The 21,473-nt window shown below is 51.5% G+C and overlaps 3 protein-coding genes across 3 annotated transcripts; 2 read left to right on the forward strand and 1 right to left on the reverse strand.

Annotated features, from left to right (window-relative positions):
* Positions 1 to 2,167: 2,167 nt before the first annotated feature.
* LOC117850064 (uncharacterized) lies at positions 2,168 to 6,305 on the reverse strand. Its single transcript, XM_034731844.2, has 5 exons — positions 5,793 to 6,305; positions 3,996 to 4,454; positions 3,502 to 3,879; positions 2,867 to 2,934; positions 2,168 to 2,642 (listed from the first exon to the last, which is right to left on the reverse strand). Exons 1-5 carry the CDS (start codon positions 6,207 to 6,209, stop codon positions 2,429 to 2,431), a joined length of 1,536 nt encoding a protein of 511 aa, XP_034587735.1. The 5' UTR covers positions 6,210 to 6,305; the 3' UTR covers positions 2,168 to 2,428.
* A 3,832-nt stretch (positions 6,306 to 10,137) lies between these two features.
* LOC117850774 (uncharacterized) lies at positions 10,138 to 11,439 on the forward strand. The gene is made up of 2 exons (XM_072292303.1): positions 10,138 to 10,559; positions 10,655 to 11,439. Exons 1-2 carry the CDS (start codon positions 10,254 to 10,256, stop codon positions 11,192 to 11,194), a joined length of 846 nt encoding a protein of 281 aa, XP_072148404.1. The 5' UTR covers positions 10,138 to 10,253; the 3' UTR covers positions 11,195 to 11,439.
* Positions 11,440 to 17,885: 6,446 nt separating this feature from the next.
* Positions 17,886 to 19,104, forward strand: LOC117847486 (myb-related protein 308). Its single transcript, XM_034728700.2, has 2 exons — positions 17,886 to 18,327; positions 18,449 to 19,104. The coding sequence occupies exons 1-2, from the start codon at positions 18,065 to 18,067 to the stop codon at positions 18,966 to 18,968; spliced, it is 783 nt and encodes a 260-aa protein (XP_034584591.1). The 5' UTR covers positions 17,886 to 18,064; the 3' UTR covers positions 18,969 to 19,104.
* The last annotated feature ends 2,369 nt before the right edge of the window (positions 19,105 to 21,473 follow it).

Raw genomic sequence — 21,473 nt, forward strand, 5'->3', positions numbered from 1 at the left:
CGGTCACGGCTGCGGTGTTGGCCCACCTCCGGGCCTCCGGTGTCGCCGTGCTCCCAGGCCTCACGGAGCTTGAGCTGGCGTTGCCGTTGTCCGGCGAGGCGCCCGCCGCGACGCCGTGCACGCTGACGGCTCGGCTCCGTGCTGCGGCAGGGCGGGTGGAGGGACACGGAGGTGACGGAGATGGTGGAGATGGCGACCTCCGGGATGTTCAACGGCGAGGAGGCGGCGGCACCCCCCGCGGCCAACCCCGACGCCATGCTCGACGTGCTGCTGCTCAAGGCCGACCGGTGCTTAGACTCGCTCCGCCTCTTGTTCCGTCGGTGCGAGGAGCGGCCGCACCTCGCCAGGGCAAGAAGGATCTTGAGATTGGGATACTGAATGAAGGAAGAAGTTGAGGAGGGGTAAAGGAGAGGAGGAAAAGGAGGGGTAAATGAGTCTTTTGTCAACACAAGTGCTAAAGTTTAGCATAGTTCCCAAACAGCCCAAGAGACTAAACTTTAGCACTCCATTTGAGGGTGCTAAAGTTTAGCATAAGATTCTCAAACAAAACCTTAGCTAGTGGGGAGGAGATAATGGGTGCTAATGGCTTTTGAAAGGACCAAAAGGAGAGAGAGGGGGGGTGAGGAGACAAAAGGGTAAAAGTGACATATCATGGACTTCAGTTATATCCATTAGTTGTGCCTTCAGATAGGAGTGCTAATGACTAGAAATGCTAAATTTTAAATTAATAAACTTTAGCAATAGCAAATCCAAACAGCCCTAATTATTTTGATACGAAGTTGTGCATATGGATAGATGATTCCGCTTGAACTGCAGAAAATGAGCGTAGAAACTGTCTATGACCATCGGATGGAGCGAGACAGTTGTCCGTACGGAGGGTGGGAGAGGGAGACCTGGTTCCTCCGAGGGCGAAGGCGGTTTGCTGCAGCTCCTCTCCGATTTGACGCCGGGACGGCGACGGGATCTCCTCCGTGCCGTTGCCCCGCCTGCCGGGCAGTCGTTTTCGTTCTCCGCTCGGCCGCGCCGGGCGCCGGGCACAGGCATCGCTCACGTCGCGCGCCTGGCCAGAGGCATGTGGTCCTTGCCGTTGAGCGGTCCATAACACAGGAGTCAGTAGATGTTTCTGAACCCAGAATGCCTAAAGAGGACAGTGTTTGTTGCCCAACGTGGTCAACGGGTCATTCACCTTCCCTGGACACTGGGCAGTACCCTCGGGCCCAGGTGTTCTTGCCTTTTACTCCACTTGTTTGCACTTGTCATATTTTTGGAGAAACGGATGAATCCTTATTTTTCAAAAAAAGAAAGAAAAAAGAAAAGAAAAGGATGAATCCCAGGACCAGCGGTGGTTCAAAGAAATTCCACGGGTTTGGGGGGCTGACAGTAATCCGTCCCTGCGGAATCGCCAATCTGACTCGCCATTCGTCTTTGGGGGACGCACGCCATGGCTAACCCTTTCCCTGCCCGATACGCTGTGCCCCGTGCCCTGCGGACTGCGCCGCGGTGCGGCCACTTGACCAGATGGCTCCATGCGTTCGCCGGGTTCCGGCTGCCCCACGACAAGGCACCACCGGATCAGAGCATCAGGCGACAGGGACCACAAATGTTGGAAGTTGAACTGCCAGTTCTGCGGCAGCCAGTGTACGTCTCCATTGACCAGCGCCCTTTTCAACCACGGGCTTTCACCGGTCAACCTCGAGGGCGGCTCGGTCACCGCAGCCACTCCGAAACGAAGAGGAAACTAAGGGGCGTATCACGTTTGATACCAGGAGCTAAATTTTAACCCTGTCATATCGGATGTTACGTTCCGATACTAATTAAGAGGATTAAACATAAGCTAATTACAAAATTAATTGCAAAATTCTAGGCTAAATTGCAAGATGAATCTATTAAGCCTAATTAATCTATCATTAGGAATGGTTACTGTAGCACAACATTGTCAAATCATGGACTAATTAGGCTTGATAAATTCATCTCGCGATTTAACCTAGAGGTTGTGTAATTAATTTTGTAATTAATCTAAATTTAATACTCCTAATTAGGTAATCCCCTCCTCCCAAACACCCCTAAACGCAAAACTTCATCATCAGGATGCAAGGAACCTTCCAGGTGATACACATGGTACAAGTACGGCAGCACACGCACGTGTTCTCGTCCCAGACTCCAGATCTGTTCAACAGAATGCTTCAAGCAAGCGAGCATAAGGTACAGATTAGACCCACCATCTGATCAAGTCAGACAGACGCGTATGCTAGTACTGCGAAACGTGGGACTAGCGCTAAGATCGTAATTTACAGGACAGAGACACAGACGGGCTATTTTACATCAGTGGCTAGCATCGGGCAGCCTAGGGTTTGACTTGAGGCATAACAAGCGGTTTGCGTTGCGAGGTCAGTGAGCGAGGCGGCTAGTTTCTTTCTGCAGTTGAGTCCTAGGTTGAGAGGTACGAAGACATGGCTCTTCTGAAATCCAGATTCATAGGGGAGCCTGTGAAGGGGTTGCCGTCAGGGACCCATAGCCGACCTCTGTTAGGAAGCATGACATGCGGGTTCATGCGGTCCTTGTCAGCACTTGTTTGATCCGACGGAGCTTCTTCCTTCTTTTTCTTGACAAATTCGAAGAACTCTGCAACTTGCCGAGCATATCTACATAGACAAAGACAGACGTTAAATGAGAAAGCAGCATTTTATGGGTAGGTCAGGGCCTTCGTAGGAAAAAAGGATTAAGTTAGAATTCAAGTCAGCAAACTGTGATGGGAACAGAACTATAACAACTAGAGTAAAGAACTCAATGTCGTTCATGGCTAAAACTTGAGGCTAGTAACAACTATAACAACAAAATTCGTATAGGGAACGGTCTGCAAACTTACTGTCGTTTAGCTTCTATGTCTTTGTTGAAATCAATGTCAGGTTCACAATCCAAGACAAGAGCAGGGACCTGCATAGAAAAAGACCCATTCAACTGGACTGCTTGAAGGTAATGCAGGAGTAAGCAGGGACGCAAATCTCAGTTGCAACTAGCTAGATACCACCAGGAACCAGTGCCATCCTAGTGGGATTAGTATTATTAAAGTCTAATTCTGAATTTGTGAATCATTTTTTATTGTTGCATTTGGATTCCAACATTGGATAGGGTGTGTGCTAAGAAAAAACTGCAACAATATACATACAGTTCGTAAGAAATGATGCTGTTTACACTAAGTAGCATGAGGAGAATGGCTGATATATATAGTGCATTGATCTATAACTGTTATGCATTTGCTGTCCTCCCTATCAAATCGAAACATAGCCGTCTACATTATTATGAAATCGAAGTTATAACCAGCCAATAGAACCCCTGAAAATTCATAAAAGCCCATCGGTCATGTTCATTTAACCATTTTCATTCAAACATTGGAGAGCCCTAATACTAACAGTTCGAGAAATACCAGTAGCCAACAAGTTATCCCTGAGGGTCCGATTTCTTTCCTTAGAACAAAGCATTAGAAACACTGGGAGTAAGTACCTTTTGGATACTTGAGTGCATGTGATTTCCTTCCAAGTAAAATACACGATCCCGTATTTCTGGAGGCAAGGAGCCCTCCATATGCATGGGCAGTTGACTGACTGATAATACACCAGGACCTGATCCTTTTGAAGGAAGCAACCAGCTCTCATGCTTCTCATGCAAACCTTGCAGGTAGTCAAGTGTAACACCACCTTCCTCTGATCTTCTGCGATGCATCATTCTTTTGTGGCAAGTATCTGGACTAGCTCTTAGATAGATAAATCCATCTGGAATGAGACCTGGGAGTGATGACACAACTGGATCAAACCAGGAATCATAGATACTGATCTCCATCTCATTCATCCAATTAGCTTCATGAACAGCACGGACAAACACCTGGTACACATTAACAGAACAATTAGTTAGATAAAGATACAAAATGATTGTTTCAGAAGGCAACTAAAATGCACGTTCAGTTAATGAACTAGCATTTTCAATAAAGATTGACCTACCATCCGATCACTGAATACACTTCTTTCCATCAGTCTGAGAGGTTTTATTCCAGCTTGAGATTCCCTTTCTTGCATGACCCTCGTCACAAACACATAGTTTTGGAAAGTGTATGCATACCTATGTGGCTCAGCATAGAAGGCATCCAATATATTGAAGTGATCAGGTCCAACATCCTGCCACTTATCAATAGGCTCAGGAACTATCTCTACAAGATCACGCAGTTCAATAGTCTCATTAGCTATTCTTTGGAGGAAAGTGGTCTTTCCAACGCTAATATTCCCTTCCACACAAAAGGTCAACCTCTTCTTTTGAGTGGGTTTAGATGAATCTGTATCCTTCAGCTCCTCATCGACACTCTCTTTAATAAATGATGTTATACTCTCAGCATGGTTCTTATGTACAATGCCAACAGAACTCTGTAAGAACTCAACCATCTGCTCACTAGACTTGCCAAAGAACTGCATGAGCATGTAAACTATTAGTAAAGCATAAAATGGCGTTAAATTGAGAGAACAGTTTTTCAAATGGAGAAAAGCGTCAAATTTGCAAGATAACGCAAACAGCAAAACCAAAAGAGCTAAGCAGCAGAAAGCTGAGGTACTGACATATAATTTGAAAATCTAAGGCAAACGCAGAACTGAAAGGCCTGCGCAAGAATTGCAATCCTGATAGCATGAGATGTATAAAGAATGGCAGGCAGAGCAAAAGACCATAATGATTGTTTACTTCCATGCACAATGGCCACGGATCACTAACAATTTTGACTGAGTCAATTTGAAATACTCCAAAACGGGCCTGGTTTTCTTTAAGAGAGTTCAAGCATATGGGGATTGGGGGCTACCATTGTCTTGCTTGAGTTCTCAACACCCCAATAAATCTAAAACCGTAGGTCAGAACAATTTTTCTATTATCATGCCACATTCCTTTCATGCGTTTTTGAGTTCCGCATATCTATGATTACAGGAAAAAAACAGAGCCCATTTGCAATGCTAAACATTTTATACTTGAATAGTTCACACTATTAGTGTCTAGTGAAATGATACCTTGTAATTTCAGGATTACAATCATTCCATCAACAGCCAGCATACTGTGTATGTATGTGTGCACATCATGAGATCAATTTTTTTGGCTTGTACAACAAAGCATAGATACAATATATGACGCATCAAATTATGCGGTGTACAATAAATGTTACTAATAATCAAAACTAGAAGCACAAGGTAGGCACATGTACGAATTGTGGAAATGTGGCCATTTAGGATAGTTGTTTAGTAATGAGTTAATATGTCGATGACTGAAATGCTGTTACACTTGTAGTCTTTCCTTTGATGCAACATTACCACCAATCTAACAGTGCCGCTTAGAGCAACTCCAAGAGGCTGCTAATCTTACCCCCAATATCTTTTTTAGGAAAAAAAAGAGAAAAAATGAACTCCAACAATCCACCTAAACCTTCCCCAATTTTTTAGCGACGCTAAAAAACAGCCTGCCACCGCGTATATTTTAGCGTTGGCGTTCCTCCCCCAATCCTGATTCCCGCACGCCCGCGCGTCCCTTCCGATGGGCCCAATACGATGACGTGGCCTGTGTTTGAAATATTGGGGGCTATTTATTAGCGATCTGCTGTGGACTAATATGTTTTTGGGGGAAATTTTTTTTAGGAGAACCCCCAATACATAGTTTTGGGGAAGAATTTTTTAGGATACTCTTGGAGTTGCTCTTATCGCACTGACGAATGGCAAGCTCGAGTATTATAACACACAAACCAGCAGAAGGCGAAACACAAGCCCGCGCACCTTATCCCTGTAGAGCTGCTTGAGCTGCGCGACGCCCTCGAAGCCATTATCCACGAGCTTCCTGAGGTTGCGCGGCCCGACCCCGGGAATCGCCAGAAGCTCGACGCTCGTCCCCACCGCGGCGGCCGCGCTCCCGCCCCTCATCCTCCTCTCCGCCCCCGCGCGGCTCCCGCTTCCCCTCCGCGCATCCTCCACCTCCGTGTCCTCGCCCTCGCCGCCCCGCCTGGCGGCCTCGGCGGAGCAGAGCAGCCCCCTTCGCGCCACGGCCCCGCCGCCCACACCGAAGCGCAGCCACGGCGGGGGCCGCGGGCCAGGGCGGCGCGCGGCGGCGAGGCGGATCGCCGGGGAGCCGCCGAGCCGGAGCGCCGCGGGCATGGCGGCGGCGGCGTCAATGACGGTGAGGGAGAGCCTGTGCATCTACGGCGGCGGCGGCGGCGGTCATCAAGGGGGCTGCCGGCTAGGGTTTGGGTTGGGGGAGAGGAGGGTTTTGGTTTGGCGTTATCCCTCGTGAGCTGTGTCGTGGGGAAAAGCGGGAGGGGAGAAGGAGACTGGTGGTCTACGGGGAGCCGTGCACAGGGTGGCTGTCGAGTGGGCCCGTTCGTGGACCACAGGGCACGGGCAATCGAATTGTTTGCACGGGAACGGTGGGGCTTGTCACCGTTTTGCCGCCCTGGTTTCGGGGACGTGGCGCACTGGCGCGTGCCCGCGAGCATGGACCTGCTTGTCACGGGCCTTCTGGGCTCAAAGGCTCATTTGCATGGGCCGACAGCAGCAGTTGTTCGTAGTTGGAGTTCTTGTGTTCCAAACTGGGCTCCAATTCGAGCCGCAATACCAAACCGACGATCAAGCGCATCAAGAACCCCGAGTGATATGAACATCAGTGGCAAGAGAGTCCAATATCCAGCAAGCAACAATAGAAATCGGCGACTCTCGTGTAATTGCCTTGATTGGAAAATAGGCAGACACATGTACATGACTTTTTCCATTTTAGACGAGCAAATGTACAAGACTCTTGTTCTCGCATGCCTTTGTTTGCATCGCCCAGTGATCGAGGTGACACATTGCTCAAAAAAGCAAAATATTGAGAGTATACCAAACAAGATAAACGAGATTGCTTCCGCGCAAATTAAAAAGGGAGAAACAAACCAGAAGGCTCTGGCAAACGTCATGTATTCCTAGTCCGTATATCATATACAACTGCTCGCTCCGTCACCAATTAAAAACCACGCAAGATGGTTATAATTAAGAAAGCATCGATAAAAAGATTCTCCCAAGGAATCAAACGATTAGGACGATTAGGCACCACACCCGAGCAGGAATTCCCTGGCAGCATATACTAACCGACGAGCGCCATGATTCATTCCGCACGCCAGTACATAACATTATCCTCGCCATGATACGACGGTTATATAGCAAGTGTGTATCAACGGATCAACCCAACCGCAACCGGGGGATACAACTCACCACAGATCGCATCATCAGTACTACCAACCGAGCCTCGCCACCTCACAGCCTGATTCTCCAAGCACGCTGCACGCGAAACAAACAAGCGAGCTTCAAGTTGCCCAACCGATCGACCAGAAGTACAGAACATGGTGGTAGCCGCAACGGCCAAAAGTTATGATACCACAGTGAAGGTTGGTTGTTGGTAGCACGAGCAGAGCAGCTGGACAAAACTTGCTAGTGATCTATGGTAAGCATCAAGAATAGGCAGGCCGTATGTATGCACGTACGTAGCTGTTGCGAGGAGCTACGCACGTATAGCCAAGTTGGGTATGGCGAAGCTGCATCTGCGTCGATCGAATTCGTGTGGGTATGGCATCTGGTCATCAGATGGATGCAACGATATCAAACGCAGCCGCAACTGTCAGTTGTCACTTGACACTTGCTATAAGCTACATGAGATAGTACGCAGCGGAGCTGCGAATACTGTACGTATACTAGTATACCAGTTAACTAACTAATCAAACCTTGAAACAGTCTGAGTGTCTGACTGGGCACCAACCGTTAATGATCGCGAACCACCCGTGCCTACCGACCTGCATTGCGTGTCGGCTGGTATTATGTGTGTGCCGTGGCGGCACAGTGCAGTTGCCTCGGTTGCACATGCGACGGCTGTGCTCCGGGCCATTTTATTCGGCCGGTGTGCACTCATCAGACCGCCAACAAGTCAACTATAGTAGTACCTCGTCTACCTAAGCTAGCTAGCCAGTAGCCATGCAGTTTGGTAGCTACTAGTGCAGTAGTGCTCCGCCCTGTTGAATGTTCGCGGCGGCGGCGGCGGGGAGCCGGTCGGGCAGCCTGGCTCTACCACTCTATTACCTTCCCCCGGCGCGCCTTTGTTCTCACGCGGCTGCTGTCGACTGAGGGCACCCGCAAGGTAGAGCGTGCTGCGCTCTACAAGAGGTATGTACCTCATCTATAGAGGGTACAATAGATAAGCACCTCGTTCGGCACCGCTTAAAGCCGCTGCGGCTTCTTTTTCCGGCTGCGGCTTATCAGCGGAAGCCGTTCGGATGGCTTCCGCTGCTAGTCACGAGCGGAATCCGTTCGTATGTAGGTAACGCCGCACCGACGCCCCGACGCGCCAGTGCCTCCCTCCTCTCGCCCCCTCCGTCGCTTGCTCCCCACCGAGCCTCGCTCAGATCCGCCGCCGCGGCTCCCTCCGCTCCCCGCTCCGTCCACGCCCGGTCTGCGCCGCCGGCGGGCCCTCGGCGCCCGCGCTCCGTCGCGCTCGCTCGCCGCTCCCTCGCTGCCGCGCGCTCCCTCAGTGCCTCGCGCTCGCTCCGCCGCTCCCTCGCTGCCTCGCGCCCCCTCCGTCCCTCTCCGCCGCCGCCCGTCCCTCCGGATCCGCCGCCGCGGCTCCGAGCCGGCGCAAGCGCTGCCGCCGCCGGTGGGCCGTCGGGTGGACGGACCCTCTCCCGCGCCGTCGCCCCCTGCATCACCTCCGCTCACAGGTATGGATGCTACCCCATGCGCTGAGCCCCTAGTGAATGAATGCAACCTGTTACACATTTGAAGCGATACAAGATCTGGTCAAGTACATACCTTATTGCGTATTGTTGCCCATTGTGATAAAAGGAAGGCCTCAAACTAGGATTGAGGTTATTTCATGGGTTATTCCTTACAGCAAGCGTATCTGAAAGTGAAACATCAGTTTATAGCTTCAATGGTTGATTTAATTTATCCCCTGGTTAGTGAGGCATATACTTTGTTCTCCCTGTTTCCGTGTGCCGTACTAGACTACTTCATAGTTTGCTGACATAAGTATATATATGCAGTATGAATTGACAATGTCTTCGACACTTAGTTGGAGTAGACATTAGTTACTTGTTAGCTCCAGGAATGTCAGATAAACAAAAAAGGTCATGTATTCGTTCACTTCCTGATTTGTACTTGGATCTGAGAGGCAGACTGAAGCTGTAGGTCATTATTGAGATTGGAGTGGACATTTGTTTTCAGACAATTGTATGAAATCAAAGGGGCAGCCATCTAAATGATGGATGAAATGTGGATAAATTTGATAGATAACCTGAATTACCTTCAACCAAGAAGTGTCAATATGTGTTTATTTCAGTAAAGGGCTAAAGTCCGTAGTTCTGATGCCTTTCTCGATGAAGTGTTAGGTTCTGTCCTTTATCCTGAATTCCTGATTCTAGTTTTCACTACATTTACCTCTGCTAGATTTCTCTTTGTGTCTTGAATTTATTGGTATGCCATATCTTTATGCATCCTAGATGTGCAAGGCACATTTAATCAGTACAAATATGTCTTCCAGATGCATTTTTAATAGCTTCACATTCAAATGCTAATTGTAGACCCAGCATTTGGTCCAATCCCAGTGGTTCTTTTGACTCAGTCTACACAGCTGGGACTGCAGTAGGAGTAGCTAGTTCGTTTTAGACTTTTGGTGACTATATTTTTTTTCTTCAAGTGCAGGTCGTTAGCCACCTTATTGTGATGATTTTGTGCCTTATTTTTTTAATTTTCTACATCTGCTTCATCAAAGAATCTTTGCTTACCTTTTGATTTAATCAACTCATCATCATTGGCAGCTTCTACACTTACCCTATGACACATACAGCCTAGACCTAGTCGTGCTTGTGTTCTGAAATACATTATCATGACTTGAGCATATTCCAATATTCCATACTTTAAGAGTCCTAATCTGTATCAATTTTTTAAAGTTTCCCTTTGGCAGTAGAGCATTTTCTGTCCTACATGTTTACAATGTACTTAGACCCATATATGTGTAATCTGACCTTCTGATTTATTTTTGTCACATTTCAGGCTTCTCCCCCCCCCCCCCCCCCCGTGTGCCCGTACAATTTTCGCCACAAACGCCACAAAGCAGCTGCTAAGGCAAGTAACAAATTCTTTATTTTGCATTGCTTAGTTGTGTACGTAGGTCGTAGTTGTCCATAGATCGGTGCCATATAATTGCAGCTACTATGTCCTCAGATGAATAACCGTGCCAGCTGGGATGAGCCCACGACAAAAATTTTGCTGGAGTTGTGCATTGAACAAAAGAACCAGCTCAACTGGAGCGATAGATGCCTCACTAAGTTGGGATGGAGGAATGTCCACTCCAGGTTCAGGGCAGCAACTGGATTGCAGCTGGGAACGAAGCAGCTGCAGAACAAGCTCAACAACTTGAGGAGGCAATTCTTCGGCTGGCGGGCATTGGAAACCTCAACTGGTTTAGGGCGCGACACACAAACTGGTGGGGTGTCTGCTGATGCCACGTATTGGGAGCAGGATCAACAGGTACGGACTTTGTGACGTCCCTAACTTACTGATCGTCATACTTGTAATTTATTAAATTTCCGATGCTGATATTTTACTTCTATGGGACTTTGCAGGACACCCAGGGGAGGTCACAGCCGCATTCTGTGAAGCCTCCACCTTTCATGGACCTGCTGTTCGAGTTGTATGGCCACGAACCACAAGACAGGGGCACATTGCTGTCGGCCGGAGGGATTCGTGAGGGCACACCTAGCATGGGGACTGAGGGCAATTTCGTGGACTTGGAGGACGACCCCGCCCCTGCTACTAGTGCTCGTGTCAGTGCTCGTGCCAAGTCAAAAAGGCCGGTCCGAGAGTACTCAGTGGACAGTCCCACCAAAAAAAGAAGTGACAACTTGGAGCAGTACATTAGGAACCTATCTGAGAGTGTGGCCAAGCGGAGCCTGCTACGTCAGCCGAGTGCCCATGAACAACTAAATCGTTGTCTTGAGATCCTAAAAGAAGATGGTATAGAGCAGGGGTCGGAGCTTCACAACCAGGCCATGTTTTCTTGTGGGCAGAGTTCGGAGTGTCGGACCACGTTCATAGGGTTAGACACAAAAGATGCCCAATTGAGTTGGATCAATTTCTACTGGAACATGATGCACAAGAAGTGATGGTGGCCTGGTTCTTTCTTAGCTTAGTTGCACCTGTGTTGTGTTGAATATTGAATTTAGCTTCTGTAATTTGTAGAAGAGGATGAACCTTTGTATGTGCGCTGAGTTGAACTTTTTTAAGTTAATAAAGTTCAACTCTTTCTCTGGTATGTTAGTGTTTGTTCCTGTTCAGGTGTATGTCACTGTTGACCAATTCTATTAGTTAGCTGTATCTGTTCATTTGCACGTATAAGTTATGTTGCTAAGTTACTTTGAAGTTAAATTTCGTTCATTTTTTTTTCAAACTAGTTGTACATCCTCTCAGTGTACAGAACTTTTTCTGTTGTTCACCTTGTCTTATAAGCTGTGTTTTCATTTTTGATAGGTATTTCAAGTATGAGTGCTCCAGAGGAACATAACAGTGACAGCGACAGTAGCTCCGTGTTTGATATGAGATGTTTAGGAGGAGCTGCAGCCGCATATGCGGAGCTTCGCAGCATAAATCGTGCTAGACGGAACCCACATGTTGCCTTGCCAGTTGAGCTGCCACGCCTGACGGGTCGGCAGTGGGTGGAGTTGAACCTCCGGGACAGGAGGCGGTGCTACGACAATTTTCGTATGTATCCCGACACGTTCCTTCAGTTGCACGACATTTTGGTTAGCAACCATGGGTTGAAAACGTCGCAAGGGGTAGAATCCGTTGAGGCGTTAGCTATGTTTGTCTGGGCATGTGCGACACAGCAGGCGTGCCGGCAGATTAGAGAAAGGTTTGACCGGAGCCTGGACACAGTGAGTAGGAAGATGGCGCATGTGGCGAATGTCATGTATTCGTTTGCGCAGCAAGTCATCGCTCCGAAGGATAGAGCGTACTCTACGGTCAATCACAAGTTGACCCAATATGCACCGTTCTTTGATGGCTGCATAGGTGCTCTAGACGGTACGCACATTCCAGTAATTGTCGGCCGTGAGTCCCGTTTGGATTTCCTAAACAGAAAAGGATTCACAAGCTTCAACGTGTTAGCCATATGCGATATGGACATGCGATTCACGTACGTAGGAGCTGGGATGGCAGGGTCGTGTCACGACATGGCGGTTTTGCGTGACTGTATGTCGGCAAGGACGTACCCACATCCACCAGCAGGTATGTGACTTATAAGAGTGGCACATGTACATTAATCAAGAAAATGTGGTGCACTAATGTTGATTGTTTGTGATTACCTGCAGGCCGCTATTATTTGGTCGACTCGGGGTACGCCGTTCGCGCAGGGTATCTGGGCCCGTATAGAAATACCAGGTATCACCTCGAGGAGTTTAGCAGAAGGGCGGCCGACACATTGGAGGAGAAATTTAATTTTCACCATTCCAGTCTTCGGAATGTGGTGGAACGCGCCTTCGGTGTCCTGAAATCGAGGTGGCACATTCTGCGGGAAGTGCCACTATATTCAAGAGAACGGCAGACCAAGATTGTTATTGCTTGCTTTGCCCTGCATAATTATTTGTTGGACCTTGGCAATGACAGTTCTGCAGGATCGTCCAGGGTGCGAGAACCGGACTATGCGGTGTCCGAATGGGTGGCAGCTAATGCTACACCTGATATGGGCAGTGTCCGAGATTGGATAGCGGCGGGAATCTCGTTGATGTAGACGCGGGATGTATGTGTGTACGTTCATGTTGTAATTTGTATGTACGAAATTGTAATATGTTGTGTGTACGTTCGTAAGCTCGAGTGTGTTATATATGTGTGTCGGCCACCATTTAGATGCTGTGGTTGCATTTGCCGCTACAAATTTTATTTTCGAACGTAGCAGCGTATCAGTACGAAAACCACTTTGGAAATTGGTAAGGATAAGTTGTTACCGCTCCCTCGCTCGTTTCGGTAAAGGAACAATTTAATTTATGTTTTATTAACAACCGTATATTTTACAAGTATGAACAATTCTATTATTATTTGTAGTCCCACACCTTTTAATTGTTTCATTTTGTAAAAAAGAGTACGCAAATTACGTTTGCTTAATGGGTTTCATGCATAAATTTCATTTCCAACCGGACTAAATTTAACCTTGCAACATATGTGGCCCAAACGGCCCGTTAGCACGCACACCCGGCGGGCCAAACGGCCGTCACCAGGCTTAGCGGCGGCAGCAGCAGCAGCTGCAGCGCTACAGCAACGGCTGCGGCAGCCAGCAGCCGCAGCAGCGGCTTCAAGCGGTGCCGAACGAGCTGAAGCTATCCAACAGTCTCTCTATTGGCACAATGAACAAGTAAGGTGGGGTCCACACGTCAGAATATTTTATTCTCTCCCTTCTTCCGGTTCCATCGATCCCTCTGTTCCTCCACCCGACGCCCGCGGCTGGGGCGCGCGCCGCCCCCGCCCCCCCCCCCCCCCCCCCCCCCACCACCACCACTTGCCCGACGCCGTCCTTCACCACCCCATCCGCGCTGCCCAGTCCGCCACCACCCGCCTCGTCTTCACCCGCGGCGGCAGCCATGCTCTGCCCCGCTCGCGGCCGGCAGCAGCGGCGACCAAGTGGTGGAGCTTACATATGCTTCCTCGCCCGCCACCCCGTCGCGCCGGTGGCTGAGCTCCGCTCTCGCGTGCGGCTCAAGGAAGCGGGGGTCCGCGGCGTAGCTGGGGTCCGCTCCCTTCCTCGGTGATGGGTGAGCAGGCGGTGCCGAGGCTCAGTCCGCCCGGTCTGCTCGCAACTGCGGCGGCGGCGGTCGCGCTTTGCTCTGCCTCGCCATGTCCGCGGCGGCGGCCAGAACTCCACCTCGCCCGGTGGCGGTGGCGCCGCCGAGGCCCGAGGCCGCCCACGTTGGATCCTGCGAGGCCGGGCTCCGTCTCGCTCCCGCGACTCGCGAGGCACGGGAAAACTCGGGCCCACTGGCGTGGATTTGCGTGCTATCGAGAGTCGCTGCATCTGGCGTCATTTTTCCTTTCTCTTCTCTTCTCTCTCCGACATGGCTTGCTATCGACATTTCTTAACGCCCGTTGCGGGTGCCCTGACGAGTCGCGACGCCTGCTTCTGATTTGGCATAGGAGGTCGCTGCAGCGACGGTTTTTATTTTTTGTTGTTGTTGAAAGCGCGCGGCAGTTGACGACGCATGGATCTGTATTCTGTAGACTGCATGTGCCCGATGCTGCATCGGACAGCAACCGTGGGGTGTGACTTCTCGCTTTCGAAAATCTTTGTTTTCCTCAGCTCTGACTTTCGACAAGCGCGCGCGATGAATTTTGCATGAACTGTACAGATAAGCCGGAACAGTTGTTGGAGCAACGTAACGGCTTTGCCGATGAAAACGTCCCACACGCGCGCGTGCGGCGCATCTGGGCGATTAGTGTCCGTGTTGCGGCTGTCTACGTACAGCGACCCGATCCTCGATCGTGCCGGATACATACATATCGTTCTGCGACTAATAATCATCCTGGAGGATCAGCTGTATCCGGCCCAACCGGCGACCGCTGACCCCCGTCGATCGATCCGTCCCTTTCGATCCGTTGCTGCTCGGTTCACTCAAACACTCCATTAGCTAGCACTGCTACTAGTTGCCAAGTTGAGTAGTAGCCTCGAGCGAAAGTCTCAGATAAAGCTCCGTCGTGCATGCCGTGCGTTACCCAGAAACTCCACCGATGATTACCTGGTCAAAAAGAGCAAAGGATCTCCCATCTCATAGTATCTCGCGAGGACGTGACCGCCGTGGAGTAGGCAGTAGCAAGTTCATAACCATGTCCCCACTGGTTGCAGTAGCGCAGTCGTGCCGCGCCCCAAGGTCCGAGGTTGATTGTTGGATGGCAAGGTCCTGATCGAACACAGAAACGTTTCAGACATATGCATGGGCATGGTCCTCTCATGAAGCGCGCGTGTGCTGAATTTTCTGCGCTCTCGTGTTCCTTGCTGCGTGCGCTGACATGCGAGCTCGGTCCATCGATCGCGCGCGCACGCGAAGTGGACTATCGCGGGGATCGTTTTTATTTTCCACGCTTGCGTGCGTCGCTATAGCTACCTCCGATCCGCAGGAGAGCTACTGCCGCAAGTGGCCGGTCGAGAGCAAGTAGCAGCACCCGCGCTTGGTGCTTTGATGCTACGAGTCGGTCGACGACTACGAGCGGTGGTCGGCACCAAACGCCTTTTCGTTGTGCGGGTCGGCAACTGGCACATAATCGTCATCCGGTCGCGTTGACCATATGTCCTGCGCGTGCTGCGATCGGGAACGATCCACCCCTGACGTGACGGAGGAGTAATAAACAACAGATGGGATGGGGTGGGATCGCTCGCGTTTCGTGTTGCCTGCGGCCTGCCTGATGCCGGAGTCAAGCAAAACGTGTTTGGCGTGGCGCGATAGAGAGACAGTAAGATGCGGGTCGGGCGGCTGATCGTACTCGTACGACGTGCAGGCTGCTGCAACGCAAAGCGCCCGCAGGTTGGTCGCGGAGATGCGCCAAGATTCGGTCCACCGTGACGTACGTCCGACGTGGCGTCACGGCGTCGTGACTCGAGACACGCGGGGCCGTACGTTGGGTTAGTTTAAACCGTGCGTGAAGCTACTTAACCACCTCTGTGGTATACTACTTTAGTGTATTTATCACGAATCGTCGCGCACACAAACATTACTGAAGCTTTTTATATTAGTTCTTGGAGAGAATATAGTGGAGTGCTTTTGGTTGTACGACCGTGACGGGTCTAGTTGGATCCGACCGGACCCCATAGGCCCTGCCGCCCAATCCAACAGAACACAGCAGACAGAGTAGTAGTAGTAGTTCCCAACAAAAAAAGAGTCGGACGTTTGGCATGTTGCTGGTAGTTTTGACCGGGGGCGTTCTTTAGTCCGTTTCCGAGCCCACCTATGGTACCAAACCCGACCTAAACTCCCGACCGGACGTACGCACGTCACCTAATCAAGAGCCCTAAACTATCCCCTCCCCTACCTTCTAGAGCGCGCACACGTATCATCATCATTCATGCACCCGCCGCAACCGCACCACGTAAACTAGCTTTAGCCTTAAGATAAGAAGGTCGCTGCTGCATAATTAGCTCTGAGTCTGAAAAACGCAGCATTGGTCCCGAGACTCAGTACTGGTTACTGGTTACATTTTGCGCTGGTACTATATGAGCATTAGTATTGGGTCTAACCGCTACTCCCCAAGGAGCCCCCGTGAGGGCCTTTAGTATCGGATGGAGATTTCACTCGGTACTAAAGGTTGCCAATTAGTATCCGTTGAAGTATCCAATCGGTACTAATGTACCTGAGGGCCTTTTAGTACCGGGTGGAGGCTTCACCCGGTACTAAATGGCAACCTCCCATCACGCGTCATCCCCCCTTCACTCTCTCACCCCACGCTCACCCCCTCCCCACACTAATTCGCTCGTCCCCTCATCCTCTCACCCACGCCTCTCTCTTCTCCCCGCCAAATCCCATCTATCTCTCCCCCGCTGAATCCCATCGCCGCCCCTCTCCTCCCCCTCCGCTCGCCCCTCACCTCTTACATGTGGCGAGGAGCAGCGGTAGAGCAAGGAGCAGCGGAGGCAAAAAGGGAGGGCACAACATGGCAGAGCAAGAAGCGATGGCGGGGCAAGGAGCGACGGAGCTCTGACGGGAGGGCGCGACGGTGGAGCGTCGGTAGGGTGTGGTGGAGCTGCGCCTGGATCTTGGAGCTGCAGCGGGGCGTGGATCTAGGAGTAGCGGCCACCTCTCCCTTAGATCCAGCGGCGGAGGCAACTGGTAGGCTGAGGAGTGGCGGCGGCGATGGCTAAGCAGCGTAAGTACGCTGCCTCCCTCCCTTCCTCTCCTCTCTCTCTCTCTCTCTCTCTTCGGTGCGGGGCTCCGGCGAATGGTGGCGAGGTGCGGCCGAGGTTTCGGTCAGTGGATTTTTTTAAAATATACAACCGCATTAAAAGGGGTGCTTTTAGTACTGGTCCATTTAGTACCGAAATAGCAATACCGAACCGGTACTTAAAAAAAAAGTTTAAGCCCGGTGCTGAAAGCGCATTCCCAACGATGGTACCCTCTACCAATCTCTCGTGCATTGCACTGTCGATGCTAACCATCCGACCAAGGTGACTTTGGCACTTTGCCCGTGACCAACCAAACAGGAAAACCTCACGATGATGATCAACTGCGAGCAGTGCTGTATGGTCGAGTTGGACCGGAGCTAGAACTGACGGAACCTTTCGCATTAATGGCGTGTTGATTGCACGGCTCCACGGGAGAACTCACGCCTCATCGGCCCTCGCCGAATGTAGGCAGGGAGGTAGGAGTACTGCGCTACCAGCGTTCATCGATCTGGGAAGGGGTCCATTCACGGTTCAGTGGTTCACTCACTCGCAGCGGTCTGCCCCCGCTCCATGTCATAAACAGGCACGGTCCCGCCCGCCCGGCCGATCCAACCGTCACCGCTCCTCGGCAGCGACGTCCGAGGCATTGAAAACGCGCGACGACGGGGCGGGGGCGCCCGGAGCCGTAACGCAATCACCGAGCCACCAAACCGGCGAGCGGGCAGTACAACTACAATACACAAGTGGGAGCTAGCAGAGAGCGGCGCGGGCGCACGACACGCGCGGGCTCCACCGCCGCAACCACCACCCAACCCCTAACCCAACTCCCAACCCCGCCCGGGCCCGTCCGTCAAACTCGCCCGGACCAGGAGGAAACGCCGCGCCCGGTCAATGGAGAGAGGAAAAAGGAGCGCAGCAGCAGCACGACCAGCGCCCGGTCACGCCTCGCTACTCGCTAGCTACCAGCCTACCACCAGGCACGCGCCATATATACGCCCCCCCCCGCGGCGCCGCGCCCCGGCAACAGGAGAGAACTCTGCCGCGCTAGCTGCTCGCTCGCTCCACCCGATCGAGCGAGCACTCGTCACCCGTCAATCCCGACACGCGACGCGGCGAAGCCATGGGGAGGTCGCCGTGCTGCGAGAAGGCGCACACGAACAAGGGCGCGTGGACCAAGGAGGAGGACGAGCGGCTGGTGGCGTACATCCGGGCACACGGGGAAGGGTGCTGGCGCTCGCTGCCCAAGGCCGCGGGGCTGCTGCGCTGCGGCAAGAGCTGCAGGCTGCGCTGGATGAACTACCTCCGGCCGGACCTCAAGCGCGGCAACTTCACCGACGAGGAGGACGAGCTCATCATCCGACTGCACGCACTCCTCGGCAACAAGTAAGACTAATTCATTCATTCGTGATGATCGTCTTCCCTTCCTTGGATACGCTCTCGTCGATTGCCATGCCGGCCTTCGATTTGGTTCGTTCGTTCTTCGCTGACATGCCGGCCTTCGCAGGTGGTCTCTGATCGCCGGGCAGCTGCCGGGCCGCACCGACAACGAGATCAAGAACTACTGGAACACGCACATCAAGCGCAAGCTCCTCGCCCGCGGCATCGACCCGCAGACGCACCGCCCGCTCGGAGCCGGCGGCGCCGGCGCCGACGCCGCGGCGGCTACCGGCATCGCGGCGCACCGGGCGGCGGCGCTGCTGCACCCCGCAGCCGCCGCCCCGGCTTCTCCCGTCGCGCTCGCCGTGATCAAACCGGCGCCGGCGGAGTCGTCGGACGACGGCGGGCGCAGCAGCAGCAGTAGCGGTGGCGCGAGCACGGGGGAGCCACGGTGCCCCGACCTGAACCTCGACCTGTCCGTCGGCCTGCCGGCGGCCGACACGCCCACCTCGCAGCCGCAGCCGGTGGTGTGCCTCTGCTACCGCCTGGGTCTCCGCGCCGGCGAGGCCTGCGGCTGCCAGGCTGACAAGCCGGGCCCGCAGGGGTTCAGATATTTCAGGCCGTTGGAGCAGGGCCAGTACATATGAATCACCCAGAGAGAGGACTGATGGAGGAGTCGCTGTGTTTAGATAGCTTCATCGCGGCAATTTGTAAGACAGGCAGTTTTCTGAGTAACGGACAGCACTGTTCAAGGGAGGGAAATGAAAAAGGAGGTTAAAACAACGCTGATCGTCTCGTACTATGTGTCTCTCTGTTCAAAATTCGCAGTTCCTCCCTTTCCTTTTGATTCTTTCAAAATACTAGTAGCACCTCGAGTTGACGAGTAGAATTGGGAAAGGAAATACTAGCACTGTAGCACATCATTTTCACGCTGTTGACGAGTAGAATTGGACTCCTTGATTGGGCGGCAGAATTTATCGAGGCACATTATAAATGTTCGCAGGTGGTACAACGAAAGGGTGGCCAGATCGGCAGCTTGATAACTGGTTGTCAAGCTCGCCAAATATTCAAAGCGCGACGACCGGAAGTGAAGGAAGGAAGGAACCCGCGTCTCCGTGTAGCGTGGCGACGCATAACACCAAGCAGAAGCACTCTGTGTGTCTGTGTGTTTAGTTCTGGTAGGTAGCCGAATCTTTTACATGATACCGGTGAAAAGGACCCGACAACCCGAAAGCGGCGAAAAGAGGGCGGGCGTCATGTGCCTGCCCAGGAACCCAGTGGTAGTTGGTGGATTTGGTTTTATTTCAAAAAAAAAGTTGGTGGATTTGGTGCTGTCCCGCAGCCTGCACTGCAAACCCGCTCGCCACTTCTGCCCTCGGGGCTCTGCTGCTCTTTGCATCTCCTTGAATATTCAGAGCAGTTTCAGAGGCCTTTGCTTGAATATGCTTTCGTTTTCCTCCCGATGCGTGAATCGTGATGAATATGCAGCGCGCTCCTTTTCCGGCTGGATGACGAGGCGTACTTGACACATGACACCTATCATCGCCTGAACAACGAAGGGTGGCGTGGCATCTAGTGATCAAGTCGAACACACTCCCCTCTTTCTCCGGACAGAGTTCAGACAGAGGCGGGGTTTAAGTCGAACCCGCTTCTAGATTGCCAAGTGCTGAAGCGGCGAACCAAAATATCCCGGTGATTTGTCACCATTCACCAATCAACGTTGCTATCCAGCCTCGATGCAAATGCGGCGACCTACGAAAGGTGTCCATTGGCCAAGTGAAGCTTCTGTGGGATCCTTGTCGTTGCAGGATTAGGATTTCCCCCCCCCCCCCCCCAACGAGCTAGCGAAGTCGCGTCGCTTTCTCTTCTTTCCCTTTTCTCCTTTTTTCGCGAATTGAGGGGGCTTTTAGTTCAACTTGGGACAGATCTTATCTTGGCCAACAGAGACTGTTGCAGGAAGGCGTAGTGTTCACTGTTCATGGCTCCCTTTCGAGCCAGCCACTTGACACTTGGTCCAAACGAAGCGGCAGGTCCAGAGATACCTAACACCAATAATATGTCCCGTATTCAGTGCAGTGCAATGCAAATTGCACATCGATCGACGCCTCTTGACATCACGGAGCGTCGAATGTTGTTCAGAGTGAGAACTGGGCTGGACGAAGTAGGGTACATAACCCTTTCCAATCATGGAACCCCTTTCCAATGATAGAGGGCATTAGCCTTCTGCTGAAAAATTGTTTTGTGCAGGACAGCAGGAGATGGAAAGATTTGACTGTTCACAGAAATCCCATGCGGTCAAACATCGATATCCTGAGCCTCCTAGTCTTGGGTAGGCTAGCTTCAAGTCTCGACAGTAGATGAAACTGTGAAAAAGAAAACCCGCCGTCGCCTCATATCTGCCATTCTTCGAAATGGTAATAACTTTGCTACCATATATCCATGCATGATTTTAAGGTAGCGTTCAACCGCAATCGTTCGTAGTCAACCACGATGAAATTTTTCTTCGGACTTCGGGTTTGTGTACCTCGTACGTTACGTAGCATTGAGCCAACACAAACCTGCGCTAAGAATTGATAGGCGGCGCTAGCTACAAACAGAACCAGTATCTGCACCTGCAAGTTGGCTGCTTACCATATCACGGTGCAAGAGGATGAGAGGAGTAGAGGACTAGGGGTTGGCTGTGCCCAAATTTGCTTCCTGCATGCACGAGAGCACGAGCTGTTCCTCCGGAAATTCGGTCACATGAATCTCATTCCCTGGAATGTAGCTGGTGACGTTGATTATGAGCCTGAAACCTGCCCTACCTGCAAGAAAAGACATCTCAGCTCCTAACACCTAGTAGTACTAATTTCTTTTCACGTGTCTACGGAAACTGACCATATTCATGCAAGTTAATAAGCGCAGTCCCCTTCTGAGCATGGACACTTCAGTGTCAGCATGCAACACATCGATTATTAATTCGCGACTAGTTCGGTACGGGATTGAAAGATTCAGATGATTGTTGAGCTCACACCGATTAGGACTAGTTTCTACTAACAGCGCGTTGTTAGTTAGCTTCCCAACCAACCAATTAACTGATCGGTTGATATAGCTGATGTCGTAGCTTTAGCTAGCTAGCAACGGGCTCGACGGGCGCAATAACTTAGCTACGG

This window comes from Setaria viridis, chromosome 3, assembly GCF_005286985.2.
Source record: "Setaria viridis chromosome 3, Setaria_viridis_v4.0, whole genome shotgun sequence".
Lineage (NCBI taxonomy): Eukaryota > Viridiplantae > Streptophyta > Magnoliopsida > Poales > Poaceae > Setaria > Setaria viridis.

What these genes read in the sequence shown, in the direction of transcription:
- LOC117847486 (XM_034728700.2), top strand. Translation starts at nt 18,065, where the DNA reads ATGGGGAGGTCGCCGTGCTGCGAGAAGGCGCACACGAACAAGGGCGCG. An exon ending in CACGCACTCCTCGGCAACAA is followed by an intron (nt 18,328 to 18,448) that starts GTAAGACTAATT and finishes CGGCCTTCGCAG; the next exon opens with GTGGTCTCTGATCGCCGGGC.
- LOC117850774 (XM_072292303.1), top strand. Translation starts at nt 10,254, where the DNA reads ATGAATAACCGTGCCAGCTGGGATGAGCCCACGACAAAAATTTTGCTG. An exon ending in ATTGGGAGCAGGATCAACAG is followed by an intron (nt 10,560 to 10,654) that starts GTACGGACTTTG and finishes GGGACTTTGCAG; the next exon opens with GACACCCAGGGGAGGTCACA.
- LOC117850064 (XM_034731844.2), bottom strand. Translation starts at nt 6,209, where the DNA reads ATGCACAGGCTCTCCCTCACCGTCATTGACGCCGCCGCCGCCATGCCC. An exon ending in TGCACTCAAGTATCCAAAAG is followed by an intron (nt 2,935 to 3,501) that starts GTACTTACTCCC and finishes TTTTCTATGCAG; the next exon opens with GTCCCTGCTCTTGTCTTGGA. An exon ending in GACATAGAAGCTAAACGACA is followed by an intron (nt 2,643 to 2,866) that starts GTAAGTTTGCAG and finishes TTGTCTATGTAG; the next exon opens with ATATGCTCGGCAAGTTGCAG.